This window comes from Schistocerca americana, chromosome 3, assembly GCF_021461395.2.
Source record: "Schistocerca americana isolate TAMUIC-IGC-003095 chromosome 3, iqSchAmer2.1, whole genome shotgun sequence".
Taxonomy (NCBI): Eukaryota; Metazoa; Arthropoda; class Insecta; order Orthoptera; family Acrididae; genus Schistocerca; species Schistocerca americana.
In genome coordinates, this window is record NC_060121.1 from 306,582,671 (window position 1) to 306,599,406 (window position 16,736).

The 16,736-nt window shown below is 37.9% G+C and overlaps 1 protein-coding gene across 1 annotated transcript; it reads left to right on the forward strand.

Moving 5' to 3' along the window:
- The first annotated feature begins 4,074 nt into the window (after positions 1–4,074).
- On the forward strand, positions 4,075–6,290 carry LOC124605685 (protein FAM102A-like). Its single transcript, XM_047137541.1, has one exon. The coding sequence runs from the start codon at positions 4,634–4,636 to the stop codon at positions 5,783–5,785; it is 1,152 nt and encodes a 383-aa protein (XP_046993497.1). The 5' UTR covers positions 4,075–4,633; the 3' UTR covers positions 5,786–6,290.
- The last annotated feature ends 10,446 nt before the right edge of the window (positions 6,291–16,736 follow it).

Consider the following 16,736-nt stretch of genomic DNA (forward strand, 5'->3'; position numbering starts at 1 on the left):
TTCTGTGATAAAATGTATTATAACCATGGGTGCATTTTGTGTTGTAGTGAGAGGAAACCAGTCACCCACCTATCATACCAGCCTCTCCTCATCCAGCCAGGAACCACAAAACATGACAGCCACATCAGATAGCATGGGCAATATGCAGTCTCGCATTATCTTGTTGAAAAATAAGACTACAGAGACCTCAAAGATGGGCCACAACCATTGGCCTTGTATGTATTGCTTGTGGTCCAGCTATGTGAATCAGAGGTGATGGTGTTGTGTACTCAGTGGCATCCCAGTACACATCACACCATGTGCTGGGTCCATATGATGGTGACAAATTCAGTCTGACAATGTTCATTTTTCTTGGATATATCCACCGTGATGCTGTATGCAAAACTGGGACTCATTGAAAAAGATGACATAATGTCACTCCAGTGCCCAGTTTTGTTGTTGGCGAGCCTCTCTGCTGTCATGTCAAATGGAGTTACAACACTCACTGTCATGCTGGGAGTCCACAGTTTTTCATACATCATCACACTATTGGTGTGGATATTTGTCTTACTGCAAATAGCAAATTTTCTTTTTCAAGGTACATGGCTGTACAATCTTGTATGGCTGAGCAAACAACATGGCTGTCCTCTTGGATGCTATTCTCACAGGAGGCAGACAGCAGGACTGTGGAATGGTAAAACACTCAAACACACACACACACACACACACACACACACACACACACACACACACGGGTGTGCGCTCGCGCGCGCTTTACGTATCCAAACCTGTAGTACAAATCAGGCTAACATCATATATGTTAAATGGTGGAATTGCGCCGAAATCTAATCATTTACATATCAAAGCATGTAGTACAAATCATTCTGACTTGATGTGTATTACATGTCAGTTTCATTGCGTTGCAGTTTTAATGGTCAGCAGAGTAAATAAAGCTTCACAACTCCCTTAAATTCTTGGCAATTTACTGAACTACCTCGAAAACAAGCTATTTTTTTCTGTGCAAATTAGCCATCTCCAGGCCGAAGAAACAATGTCATAACTACTAGAGGTGGTTTCCTATTGTGTCATTTTGCAATGTATGCAACTGGAATACCTTCACTGTAAATCTTACACAATGCATATTCTTTTGATTTTTCTTTATGTGGCTGTATAATAGCAAACACCATATCTTACTTTATATGAAGGAATAATCAGAAAAACTTAATTGAGAGAAACTTTCATGTATTGATTTCTATGCATCAGTACCTGTTCCATGGAAAAGGTAAGATAGGCTACTTCCTGTTCCATAGAGATATAGGTCTTTCACACATATAGTGTTTGAAGTTTGTTATTAAAGTATATAGAATGTCTCATCCTTTAATTTTCTAAGTTTCCTATCTTTCTATCAATGAAAGAGTTTTAAATAATGAAACCTGGAAATTTGTGCATGTTTTAAATTTGTGTTCTGGAGCAGTTGTTTGTATTCGTAACTAGTAAGAAGATGCTGCTTTTGTGTTGTGCATAACCAAAAGCAGTCCACACAGTGTTGTTGGCATTCATGACAACACAATATAAGCAGCAAAGAGATCACTATAAAATTATCCAAAGTAAGTCCAAACACCAGGAAACATTTCTAAAGTGAAGACAGCTTTTTTTAAAAAAAAAATAAAAAAAAAAAAAGAAGAAGAATCACAGTGCCAGTTAGCTGTGGAAATGGAACTTAGATGATTGTTGTGTCAGAATATTATTATAGAGCATGTGGATCTTTATCTTTACAAATTTTATACGGTGCTTAAATTACAGCTTTCCAGACCAACATGTGTGAATTCAGTCCTGCCAGTGATTTCTGAATGAATAGGTATCAGGATACCTGCATCCTCGATTTTTCATTTCTTCAGATGATACCTGTTTCAGCCTTTTCCAAGAATATACCTGTCTTATATGGGCCTAGTATCACCAATTGTATTAACCAAGGCCGAATTATACAGCGTGTATTCTACAAAGGAGAGCAGAAAGCCTATTCAAGAATGATTTGTATGACAGATACTTGTGTGGTCTCCCCAATATGTATTCTGGGTGGATTTCACCACGGGAGTGAAATTCTGAGGAGGCAGGTATGGGTTAGTCAGCGCCATGTTTCATAGATCATTTATTCAACTTTCTACTGAAATTGTATAGAATCAATCAGTTTACAAGATATTTACAGGCTTGAGTGTAATAGTGGATCCAACTCCAATGGTTTTCATGAAAGACTGCTTTTATAAAAACAAATTGTTTGTAAGATAGAAGCTGTCCAGAACAAACAAGTTGAAATTAAATTTGTTATATTGTTTGGTAAATAATTAAAGATTTTGTAGCTGCATATTGGATATCTTCAGTGATATCATATTGGTTAGCTTCAGTAATAAAGGTCATTTTTTTTTCTTGTTTTGTTTCTGTCAATGTAACTATTCTCAAATTGTGATGGATTATTTATGATGAATACAATTAGCAAATTTATATATCTCTTGCTGCCTGCCAAGAAACTAGCTTAAAACTCGTAACTTTCTAGCAAAGTATCCTCTACATGAACCATTATTGAATGGGTACGGCATATGCCTTCATTAATGAAGAAGAAACAGCGACAGCTTGGTATCAAAATACTGCATTATACTGTATTAGTGTCTGGATGACAGTGCTACACTGTCATCTGGCAGTGAACACCTGTGAATCATGTCACACTGGTGACAGTCTACACTTTACTTTATGGTATTGTAGAGATAATGAGATTGTATCTGTGTTCCAGTGGAAGGCTCATCTCCTCCACATTGAGCAGTTGGCTTTCACAGAAATTTATCCTTAATATTGAATAAATTGTTAGTCATTGACAAGGAAGTTATTGAACAGGTCAATGAGACTAAATTCCTGGGGCTCTGGATAGCCTACACACTACACTGGAATACCCTCAGAGGTAAACTACTGAGTAAACTCAATGGCCTCTGCTGTGTCTGTAGAGTTCTCAGTCAAAGGTGTGACTTGACTATCATTAAAAGTATGTACTTTGCACTAGTTTACTCAGTCATCTCATATGGCATAGTTTTCTGGGGACCAATACACTAGCAAATTTAGTTATGCAAAAACAAATTGTCAAGACCATGATTCATGTACCACCTCTGATAAAATGTGTTATTCTTATTTATAAATAAGATTCTACATCTCTTCAAACCAAACACCAATGGTGATTGAAGCACTCATCTGACAAATATGAGACTAAGTAAACACCGTGACAGTATGAGGCACATATGCTGCATACTCGATAACTAATTACCTTGCTAAGTCAAACATAATAAAAACTCAGAAAGAATGTTACACGTGCAATGCTGCAGCGCTGTTTTTATTCTTTTGATGAATTTATGGAAGCTAACTTATGTCACTTGTAACATTAATTCTGCCCACAACTATTAACCACGATTGTGAAGGTGGTTAAATAATAACAACTCTCAAGTTGACTACTGTAATGTAAATGACGCATGATTTCATGGATTAATAAGTAAATATAAACTTCGCAAATGGATATTTATGCTACGTTACAGACATGATGGAATGGATGCGCCAAGTGTTAAGCGAGCAAGTTCCTTTATTGGATCATGACGCTGTGTTATACAACCTTATAATCAAACCGTGGGCACCTTATTGTTGGACTCTGCGACATGTGGTATTTATCTCAGGTAATTTCAGAATATGCTACCCGACAATTGGAACAGCAATTGTTACGATAACGAAAAATCTGCATGGATGTTTTCCGTTGCGTACGAGATTTTGAGAACCCTTCTTTTTTGTGGTGGAACTACAAGCTTAAGCGGCTTAATGCAATCTGTAACCTGATTATGTTGTATGTGTGTGTGTGGAAGGAGCACAAGTTATTAGATATGGGGTAACAGAACTGTCGGTTTAATGAACTTGTTCGCAAACGAGCCGCCGTTGCTGACGTCTCCTTCTGAGAGAATGCAAAAATATTAAGTATAAACATTTTCATTGTACTTCGCATTTTTGTCATGTATTGTTGCAGTTGCAAGCAAACTCCTCGAGACCTTTCGTGAACAGTTGTATCTTTGGCCGCAGATAAAAAATGTATGTCTCATAAAATTAGAGACTTCGTAATTTAGTGTGCAGATTTCATTCAATAATTGACATACAATACATTCTCTTGAATACACATTTTGTGTTTCACGTAAATTAGCACATTCTGTGACGTGTACCTGAAGTGAGGATATCTTCGGCCTTTAAAATGGAAGTTATCTCAGACATAAAAAAGTTACGAAGCCACAGGTGTATGTCAAACACAAGTTACAGAAGCGCCTGTGATAAAATGTGTTAAAACTGGTGTGTACGTAGCTCGAGATTGAGTGACGTCGCTGCCAAGGTGTTAATTATTACGTTAAGCGTGATACGCGTGATCGGCAGTCTCTGCGGAGCTGCTGTCGGATGTGTTAGTCGTGTGTCATTGCGTTATTTGAGGTATATGATCAGCTGTTTGGAGTTTCCTGTCATCGGTTTTGTTAGCTTCTTATACCTGTTACGTCGTATTACGTGTGTTTTTGTACGCTGTTGTCCACTGTTTTTCGAGTTTGACTGATCACAGTGCACTGATAGTACTCCAGGTGACATCAATGAAATGGCATTTATGCTGCAAAGGAAAAAATATTACAAGTTTCAGGTAGAAATCTGTGTAGAAGAACTGACTGCGGTACCTTTCATCAACGCAGTACTGTTTGCTAAAGTGAGACTACTAAATGGGGGAGGCTTCACCGAAACTTCTAGCAGGGAGGAAGTACGTGAACATACTGTGCAGTGGGCTGCAAAATTTCAGTTTGACTGTAAAATGACAGCTAACGCGTCTACTGGCGTACTTAACCCGTGTATCCTTCGAATATCTGTTCGCAGAGAAGTGAAAGGTGGTCGCTCATTTCAAAAGCTTGGTTTTTGTAATGTAAATCTTGCAGAATTTGCAGGCTGTGGTGAAATTGCAAGGCGGTATCTACTGGAAGGATATGGTACACACCAGAGACAAGATAATTCAGTGCTTGGTGTTTCCATAAAAATGAATTTGCTTTCAGGTGATATTCTGTTCAAGGTACCATCTGCATCAGCAAAACCCAGTCCTGTTACAAAACAAGACAACAATGAAGCTGACAGCTGTGAAAGAGGAGCTACTCTTTCAAGTGGCCCCACAGCTAAGTCAGTAACAGGTGTAACACCAGCTAGTGGCAGCTTATCCAGAAAAAGACTGGGATTAACTTCATGTGAAATTGCTCCAAATGTTGAGCCTGTAGTTAAGGAAGGAGACAGGCAGATAGAGATTGTATCGAGCACTGAAAATGGTGAATACTCTACAGCTCGTCTTGAAAGTGGTCCAACATCAAGCAGTGTGAACAATAATACTAACTTGCATACTGTCAATGGCTACAGCCATCATCGATGGCACAGCAGCCCCAAGATATATAGACATGCAAGAAATTCCAGCACCGGTTTTTGTTTCAATGAAACTTCAGGACTTGACGAGACATCATCTTTAGATAGGCGGAAGAAGGCGGAGCATGGAATTATTCGTGACAGTAATTCAGGTAGTGGAATTGATGCTGATAGTTTGATTGATGAACTTATTAGGTCAACCATACATGATCAGCCAAATGAAAATGATGAAAATTTGGGGTTGCAACTTTTTATAGCTAAAGATGGTTCAACTACCCTGGGAACTCCTAAAACCAGAAGTCAGGTACTTTCAGGAAGTTTGAAAGAAGTTGTAGTGAAGTCTAATCAAAATTAGTCTTAAAAACTGATAAATGTATTTGAACAGTGTTTCATTAAGTGCCTTATAATGTGTGCAACACATTTTCGCAAATGTGAAGTGTATTTTTGGAAATGTGAACCATATTTCAGCTTGTAGATATTGTCATATAGTTCCTTAATGAAAAGTGATTTCGCTGTTTTCTGCCTTTGCTGTTATTTTGTTGAATGTTTTTTGTACAGTTAGTACTTCCTTCCAGAAAATGTACCAAATTACATTTTGTGGTTCTAAGTAAGTCTCAGTAACAGAAAATATTCCTGTCCTGTACTTTCCCAGCATGAAGAATGTTCTGGGAGATATGTTTTGAAGCGGAATGAAGACATTTAGACTTTACTGTTAAAATGTCAGACTCTGTTTTAACAAATATTTATTGTCAAAATTCTGTGCAGTATTATCAATTATTTATGGTCTGTTTTTATTAAGTAACTTTTGTTACAGAATATTCATTTAGCTGAAAAATATTAAAATGTTCCTATTTCATACACTAGGAGTTTGGTTTGACTTTGTTTTGGCGTATTTTGTAGATACCTTTTTATAGATTGCAGCTATAGTTTTTGTATCTAGAGGATCATCATATTTGTTTTGTTTAAAGTGAGAAAAATTGAGTTTCTGGGTCAGTGAATTTCTCAAATCAGTAAGTGTGAACATGCCCTAGGTTGCACATATACAAAGCTTATTTGATCACAAAACAACGGTGATTTAAATACTTGTGTGATACTGCTACCTAAGTAGAACTGTGAAAATCATCTGGTCTGGAGTAGGAACCAACCTATGCCCTCATTATTTTTATATTCAGTAGCCTATTTGGTTGTTATAACAATGACTAGGTAAGCAGAGACAGTTGAAGGATATTTTTCCACATGAGCGACTTGTCATTTTTGGCTCCGTACCCTACCCCATCTCAGTTTTTCCTAACTGTGCAATGACTCATGTCATACCTAAGAAATCACGGGCAGGTAATCAGTTGCATTGATTACTTTAATTACAGTTCCAGAATTTAAGACCTGTTAATGTATGGAAATCTTTAAGATTTCCACAAAACTTCTGAATGTCTGTTTTGTGAATTTGGGAGTGTCTGGTGCCTGTGATTTACTGACAGTGCGCTTTTCAGCTGTGAGTCATTGTGAAGCTTACAGAAGGTTGCACTGCTGTTTGAAGGTGATAATATCTTATTTATGAAAGGAGTGAAGATCTTCTCTATGGCCTATGCTGCTGTGTTGATGGTCAGCACTCCTGTTTGGTGAGTTGTCAGTCACTCTCATGTACACAGTTATGTTTCATATTAGATCGTCAGACAATTACATTTTTAGGAATTATTTTCCAATGGCTATTGCCTTTAAGCTGTGTTTTTTTCACTATATATTGTTTAACACATACGTACTTTTGAGCTTCAGAAACTAAATGATAGTTAAAGAAGAAACAAATACTACATGCAGTTGAAACTCAAGCTTTTGGTAGAAGTTAAAGTAAATATAGGAAAACTGAAAACATAACTTGGAGAAGTCACATAAAATCAAAATACATGGTAGAGAATGTGAGGAAACAATGAAAAATGCGTTTTCTTCCACTTATATTTTTCGTGTGGCTTCTCAGATAGTGTTAGATCCGAGAGGTGTTTGTCTTTGTGCTTCCTTCAGTTATCTCTGACAACATCCTTTACTGCTTCTCCTTTGGTACCCAACAGTAGCTGTTGCCAGCTTTGATAAGTACCCTAGTATATGTAAAGTTTTATATAAAATTCAGCATAATTTTTTTCCCTCTCCAGTTCCATGTAGTTCATGTTGTAATCCATTAGCCTTAAGTTCTCTTTGTTACAGGTGAATACTAATGAGACATATCGCTTTCAATTATCTATAGGGTGACACTTATTGAAGTACATGAAATAAAATCATAACTTATGGATGGTTAGCGTTAGGATGTTCAAACTGCACGGTTGGCCGTGGAGCATGATGGGAATTAGTATGTGCATGTATGGGTCGGTTAGCAATGAAGCCCACTTTCATTCGGATGAGTTCGTCAGTAATAAAAAATTGGAGGACTGAGAATCCGCATCTCATGATCAAGAAGGCTCTTCACCCTCAACACGTGGCTGTGTGGTGTGTGATTTCCTGTCACAGAATAATCGGTGCAATATTCCTTGATGGCACGGTGACTACCGAATAGTACGTGAAAGTTTTGTTGGATTATTTCATCCCCATTATCCGAAGTGACAAGATGTGGTTCATGCAAGATTGGGCTTGACTCCATCAAAGCAGGAGAGTGTTTTTGTCCTGGAGGAGCACTTTGGGAACGGCATTCTGTCTCTAGGGTACCCAGAGGTCACTGGCAAGGGCCTCGTTTGCCTGCTGTACTCTCCAGATATGAACACATGTGGCTCCTTTTTGTGGGGAAGGTGTACAGCAATAACCCCAAACCCATTGCTGAGCTCAAAACAACCATTCAGAAGGTCATCGACAGCATCAATGTTCCAACTCTTCAGTGGGTCATGCAGAATTTCACTATTTGTCTGCACCACATCATCGCCAATTATGGCAGGCATATCAAACATGTCATAACCTAAATCTGAATATCTGTAGTGACATTGACATGTTGAATGAAGTGTGTGCATGCTGTAGTTAGTAACTAATTTACGTTTTCTTTCATATGATTCAATAATAGTTACCCTGTAAATTCTGTACACCTTATAAATTGTACCCAGCAGTGATATTACAGCCTAGAGAAATAGTTACTAACCTGGGATTAAATACCCCCTAAGGGGTAAACAAAAATTTTCCAAAGAGTAAAAACAAAAGGGTTCAGTCTTCCAAAGATTTAACACTAATTACATGTATTAACAATACTTAAATTTTTCCAAACACTGGTGGTTACAGCATGTGAAACAAATGCGTGAACATATTCCTCAGCCCCAATTGGAGCTGCATTTTGCTGTTTTATAAGCACAAGTTTACCAGAGTATTTTATACCCTTGTATTATCGTCTTCAGTAACTTGTGTTGCTGTATATCACAGTTCTTTCTTACTAACAGTGAAAATATGATAAAAATATTTTCTTTGGCATGGAAAGGAATGAGAAAGTTAGCAATGGAAGATTCTGTTGGCTAGAGACTATTAATGGAGCAGAGAGGGGATCTAAGTTAATGTAGTAGATTTGAGAAAAGTATAGAAGGTGGATGAAGAACTTCTTGTTGAAATACATGTTGATGGTTTGTGTTATATCCTCAAGCCACCAAGTGTGAATGCCAGTTTAATTACTTCAGAGAGCCCCTTTGTGTAATTCCTTCTCACAGACTTTTCAGCTGGGCTTTTCTGCACAATGTTATTTCTGACTGATCTATCTAGGCATGTCTCTCCACCTTAGTTTCTCTGCGTGTTGTATACTTAGGGTAGTTAGATTCAGTTTGTCTAAAACTGTCTCCCTTAGTGTTATTATACAAGGATCCACAATCAAAGGAAGACTAGAATGAAAATTTCACTGTGCAGCAGAGTGTGCACTGATATGAAACTTCCTGGCAGATTAAAACTGTGTGCCAGTCCGAGACTCGAACTCGGGACCTTTGCCTTTTGCAGGCAAGTGCCCTACCATCTGAGCTACCCAAGCATGACTCATGACCCGTCCTCACAGCTTTCATTCTGCCAGTATCTCGTCTCCTACCTTCCAAATTTCACAGAATCTCTCTTGCAAACCTAGCAGAAAGGCAAAGGTCTTGAGTTCGAGTCTCTGTCCGGCACACAGTTTTACTCTGCTAGGAAGTTTGATATCAGTACACACTCCATTGCAGAGTGAATATTTCATTTTGGAAACATTCCTCAGGGTATGGCTAAGCCATGTCTCCATCATATCCTGTCCTCCAGAAGTGCTAGTTCTGCAAGGTGTCGTGCTTGGGTAGCTCAGATGGGAGAGCACTTGCCTGTGAAAGGCAAAGTCCTGAGTTCAAGTCTCGGTCTGGCACACAGTTTGTCTGGCAGGAAGTTTCAAAGGAGGACCAGTTTATTCTGGTTCTGTGCATCTGATGTAATGCCCTTACCAATAGCCAGTGAGTGTTCAGTTGCATACAGTGTGTTCAATTTTTAAGATCGTTATCAATATGGCTTTTGATCATGATTAATAGTTAATTAGTGAGTTATTCTCTATAAAGTTATTGTGTAGACCTACCTTGCAATGGCAACTGGGCACTGCCATACATCATTAACGAATATACGTGATACTTAAAAATAGAAGATGTTGGTCCAATTACAGATGTTGTCTGGTCTGAGTGCCATGTAACAGCTTCATACTTGCATTACTGTTATTAAGAATGTAACCACACTACTCTGCAATTACTATAATATTGTTAATTATATCAATAGCTTGTTTCTTTTTATGAGATGTGGTCCTCTTTTCTCGGTTTATAATATCAATCATAGGCATAGTAAAATTTACAATAGAGCATCACAGAAATGCTCACCACCCTCCAGTGGAAGAGACAACAAATAGGTTTCTGCAGATTGAGAACCTTGCTTTCAAAATTATGAGAACCCAAATTCCAGTATAAAGAAATGTAGTACTTTTGCAACATAAATCTTGCAAGACTGTGAAATTAGAAGAATCTGGAGTTATACACAATGGAATTGAAAACCTTTCTTCCCATGCAAAAAAAGAAGGAAAATTGCTGTTGCACTAAGTACACTATTCCATACATGATATGATGGCTTGTGGAGTGTAAATGTACATGTAGATGATCACTACAGCTGTAGGAATTGCTGTTTATCATCTGCCGAGTATAATATTAATAATATGTACAGAGAGTACCAATCACAAGTGCTATCATCTTCTGTAGACCCAACCAAGGTGGAGAACCTTCAGGGGTGTGGAATGACCAAGTTATGCATTAACAAGACAGTAAAATTATAGAAACCTAATCTGTATAGTGAACTGACAATAACTCATTAGGATACTACTTAATGCTATTCATAAGTATTATTTCAATGAAATCATGCGAATTAAAAACAAAGCTGCTACCTTTTCACTTACACCAGCTTCTCTGCTTTTTATGTCTTTATTTACCTTATTAGAATGGTATTTCAAAAAGATGAAAATCGTTTTAAATATGTGAAATTGATAACTTTCAGAAGCACGTGCTCCTCTTTGCAAAAGAGAGGAAATAATTGGAGAGGAAGAAATGCTAACAAGCCTATGATCAGTTAATACATTTCTCTTTTAAGCTTTTACCGTTTATATGGTCTGTTCTCTGCTTATAAACTAGATCATTAAGACATTGTATAAAAATGCTTTGGTGAGCTGTATGCTCACTTATGTCATTGTTGTTCCATTGTGGCACAAAATTTGGCAACAGTCTTTCACCTGCTGCCAAAGGCTGTATTATGAACAGCACAGTATGCAATGAAATTTCATCAGAATTACAGTTTACTTGTTTAAGTCTCTGTGGTATAACAATGAACCATTCCTAAAATGTAACAGTCTTTGGCTAGAAAAGCTCTTAAGTATTTTGTCAAAAAATTAGAAGAAATTTCATTATTTAATGATATATATATAGTAAATGGTATGATAAGGTAAAGCTGTTAGCACCTTGAATGTTGGTGTGAACACCACAGAGCTTTATTAGGTATGGTGCTGTTAGAGTGGTAAGCCCTTGCTCTCAACAGGTCTGTGAATGAACTTAACATGGACTCCAAACTATGGTGTAACTTGATAGCTTTCACATTAGCATACATTGATATGTGACAAAATCATATGACTGACTAGTATCAAACCCCATACCCTTAGATTTGTAGCTTGGCACTTCATTGCTGAACCACACTACAGGACGTGAGCATTTGCTTATGAGTTTTTGAAACAACGGAAACTGTATCAAATAAGACATACATGTAACCTGCAAAAACGTGTTTTCGTATCTAACATTTATAGCCTTTCTGTCAAGGCTGCTCATGAGGAGGAGGAGACATGTTCAGGTGCTGGAGGGAAGAGAAGCTTATTCAGAGTCTTGTATTAACAGATCTGTGGAATGCTGGAAAGGTGTTAGTGATAATTGTTTCATTTCTAATACTATCTAGCCCCTTGAGCATGGCATTTGCCTGGAATTACATGAGACACCTAATTTAGGATGGCTAGTGCTGGATTAGATACTACGACTAAGTCCTCTATAGGTGAACATATTTTCATACTTTTCAAAGCATGTTAGCAAGTTACAACTACCATAATTCAAGTAGACTTAGAAGACAAACATTTTTTACATTTATTTTAATCAATTACCCTTCCATAGTACAATTATTGGGAATAGGAGTGTTGTTGGAAATGTGTGGTTTTTGTTGAACAGCCTTCAACTCGTGTGGAAACTCACTGAAAGTGAGTGTTATTGAGTGTTAAACATCTTATTTTGGACAGTATTATAAGTGCTTGCAATATCAAGAATGTTCCTCTGAATTGTATTAACTGAATTATGCTTCTGGCCCTTTTAAACAAGTTAATTTGGTCAGCTTCAAATCTCATTAACAAGTGAATGTATTGGAATGTCAATGCAAAAATCACGTAATGAGCTTCATGATTTGATGGTGCAGATGGGCCTGATGGTTTGCTTACAGGTTAAAATGAGTCTTTATCTGAACTAAGTTGCCCTTAAATATAATCCTATGTGACATCAAGAAAGAAAAGTATGTGAAGCAAACAAGTTTCACTGGTACTGGCTGTTAATATTCTAAAAAAAAGGTAAGTAGATAGTCCTTTTCTACCTTAAACCATATTAACAAACACAAACATACACACAAAATTCAAGCTTTCGCAACAAACTGTTGCCTCATCAGAAAAGAGGGAAGGAGAGGGGAAGACGAAAGGAAGTGGGTTTTAAGGGAGAGGGTAAGGAGTCATTCCAATCCCGGGAGCGGAAAGACTTACCTTTGGGGGAAAAAAGGACAGGTATACACTAGCACACACGCACATATCCATCCACACATACAGACACAAGCAGACATATATGGATATGTGCGTGTGTGCTAGTGTATACCTGTCCTTTTTTCCCCCAAAGGTAAGTCTTTCCGCTCCCGGGATTGGAATGACTCCTTACCCTCTCCCTTAAAACCCACTTCCTTTCGTCTTCCCCTCTCCTTCCCTCTTTTCTGATGAGGCAACAGTTTGTTGCGAAAGCTTGAATTTTGTGTGTATGTTTGTGTTTGTTTGTGTATCTATCGACCTGCCAGCGCTTTTGTTCGGTAAGTCACCTCATCTTTGTTTTTATATATAATTTTTCCCACGTGGAATGTTTCCTTCCATTATATTAAACCATATTAAGATTGATTTATTATTTTATTTTAGTTATTTGAGACCACAGGGTCTTCCTCTTGTGATAAAATGTAAGTACATGGTTTTGTATTACCCGTGTATAAATAAATTGGTCAAATAATATTTATTCGAAAACTAGGAACTTAACCCTTGGCGTATGATCTATACAAGCTGATTACTACTGTTGGTACAAGGTATTAGAAAACAAAGTTTTTTTGGGAAGATATGCAAATTGTGAAAGCAAAGTTAATTTAATGGTCAAAAGAAGCAGAGGGTTAAAAGGTTTGATGAAACTATAACATGTTCCATTTCAGTCAAGTGGAATGATTTAGACCATTTGGTGTGATAATTGATGATTTATGGAGGTTGATGGGGGGAAAAAAGAACTTTCATACTTGGTTGCGTGCTGCACAGAGTGAAAGCTTATTTTAATAAGATGAATGCATCACATTTAGCACATGAAACTAAGGAAGTTTTGGTTAGAGCAATAACTTGTTCATACCTTGAGAATGTGACAAATGAGATGTAACATGAAATTCCAGATTTTCACTTCCTTAGCTTAGAAGGTATTTGTAAACTCAGATTATTGGAAGTGATTTTCTTCATATTAATTGGTATTGTTTGGAAGGAACAGGAGAAAAATAAGCAAATAAAAAATGTTACCTGACTCTTCCGCCACTTCTTAGTAGAACAACATATTAGTAGGTGAAAATCACTATATTTTGTATGTTTTACAGGATTACTTACTGGTTTTTTGTTTGTAAGCCAAAAACCGTTTAACTTGAATAATTGAATCCTCTAGAACATGGAAAAAAAAGCCTTTCTGAATATTTACTTGAGAAATGTTAACTCCTTTAGTGAAAGTGTTGTTAAGAACATATTTTTTTTGTATAATACATGTAAACATTACAGAGCGGTCAAAGAATTTGCATAAGATAAACTTTGTGAAATTTTGTCTCTAAGATAGGAACTGCCTGTATTAGCCATGTAGCTTTTGAGGTGGGGTGACGTGTATGCCTCAGTGACACAGATAACTGTACCTAAGTGCAACCAAAATGAAGAGGTATCTCTCAAGAAACCACATCAACCCATGGATCCTGAATAGAGGCAACAGCCTTTTAGTAGGTGCAGTGGATGACTAATCTGGTCTTGTAACATTACCAAATGTCTGGCTATGCTGGTACTGTGAATGGCTGAAAACAGAGGGAAACTAAAGCCATTGTTTTTTCCCCCTGATGTCGTGCAGCTCTACTGCATGGCTTAATGTTGACTCCATCCTCTTGGTTGAAATGTTCTAGAGGTAAAATAGTTCTCCATTTGGATCTCTAGGTGGAGACTACTCAGGAGGATGTCTTCATCAGGAAACACACAATATGTTTCATGGGTCAGTGTGTGGAATATTAGATCCATTAATCTGATAGTTAAGTTAGAGAATAGCGGTAATTAGTGAAATGTGGTGGTAGCAAGAACATGACTTATGGTGAGGTCAGTATAGTGTTATCAACACACAATCAAATAGGGACAGTCCAGGAGTAGGCCTACTAATGAAAAGAAAATAGGAATATGAGTAAATTACAACAAACAGCATAGTGAAAGCATTATCATAGCAAAAATACATGAAGTGAACATCCACCACAGTACTAAAAGTTTATATGCTAAGTGGTTATGCTGATTATGAAGAGATTGAACTAATGCATGATGACGTAAATTAAATTATTGTTAGTCAAGGGAGATGGAAAGTATAACTGTGATAGGTTATTGAAACTTGATATTAGGAAAAGATGGAAAATAGTAGGAGTACATAGACTGGAGGAAAGGAATGAAAGAGGAAGGCATCTGGTAGAATTTTGTACAAACGTAATTTAAACATCACTAATACTTGGTTCAAATACTGTGAAAGAATGTTGTATATTAGGAGGGGACACGAGAACACTGGAAGGTTTCAGATAGGTTATATTGGTAAGACAGAGATTTAGAAAGCAAATATAAAGTTGTAAGACATTTTTAGGTGCAGATATGGACTCGGCCGTAAATTATTGATTGTGAACTGCATATTAAAGCTGAAGAAATTGCAAAAAAATAGGAAATTAATGAGATGGGACCTGGATAAATTGAAAAAAAGCAGCTCAGGTAGTTCAGATTTTCAGAAGGAGCATTAGCCAATTTTGGACTTGAAAGAAATAAAATCTACATCTACATCTACATCTACATTGATACTCCGCAAGCCACCCAACGGTGTGTGGCGGAGGGCACTTTACGTGCCACTGTCATTACCTCCCTTTCCTGTTCCAGTCGCGTATGGTTCGCGGGAAGAACGACTGTCTGAAAGCCTCCGTGCGCGCTCTAATCTCTCTAATTTTACATTCGTGATCTCCTCGGGAAGTATAAGTAGGGGGAAGCAATATATTCGATACCTCATCCAGAAACGCACCCTCTCGAAACCTGGCGAGCAAGCTACACCGCGATGCAGAGCGCCTCTCTTGCAGAGTCTGCCACTTGAGTTTATTAAACATCTCCGTAACGCTATCACGGTTACCAAATAACCCAGTGACGAAACGCGCCGCTCTTCTTTGGATCTTCTCTATCTCCTCCGTCAGCCCGACCTGGTACGGATCCCACACTGATGAGCAATACTCAAGTATAGGTCGAACGAGTGTTTTGTAAGCCACCTCCTTTGTTGATGGACTACATTTTCTAAGCACTCTCCCAATGAATCTCAACCTGGTACCCTCCTTACCAACAATTAGTTTTATATGATCGTTCCACTTCAAATCGTTCCGTACGCATACTCCCAGATATTTTACAGAAGTAACTGCTACCAGTGTTTGTTCCGCTATCATATAATCATACAATAAAGGATCCTTCTTTCTATGTATTCGCAATACATTACATTTGTCTATGTTAAGGGTCAGTTGCCACTCCCTGCACCAAGTGCCTATCCGCTGCAGATCTTCCTGTATTTCGCTACAATTTTCTAATGCAGCAACTTCTCTGTATACTACAGCATCATCCGCGAAAAGCCGCATGGAACTTCCGACACTATCTACTAAGTCATTTATATATATTGTGAAAAGCAATGGTCCCATAACACTCCCCTGTGGCACGCCAGAGGTTACTTTAACGTCTGTAGACGTCTCTCCATTGATAACAACATGCTGTGTTCTGTTTGCTAAAAACTCTTCAATCCAGCCACACAGCTGGTCTGATATTCCGTAGGCTCTTACTTTGTTTATCAGGCGACAGTGCGGAACTGTATCGAACGCCTTCCGGAAGTCAAGAAAAATAGCATCTACCTGGGAGCCTGTATCTAATATTTTCTGGGTCTCATGAACAAATAAGGCGAGTAGGGTCTCACACGATCGCTGTTTCCGGAATCCATGTTGATTCCTACATAGTAGATTCTGGGTTTCCAGAAATGACATGATACGCGAGCAAAAAACATGTTCTAAAATTCTACAAGAGATCGACGTAAGAGATATAGGTCTATAGTTTTGCGCATCTGCTCGACGACCCTTCTTGAAGACTGGGACTATCTGTGCTCTTTTCCAATCATTTGGAACCCTCCGTTCCTCTAGAGACTTGCGGTACACGGCTGTTAGAAGGGGGGCAAGTTCTTTCGCGTACTCTGTGTAGAATCGAATTGGTATCCCGTCAGGTC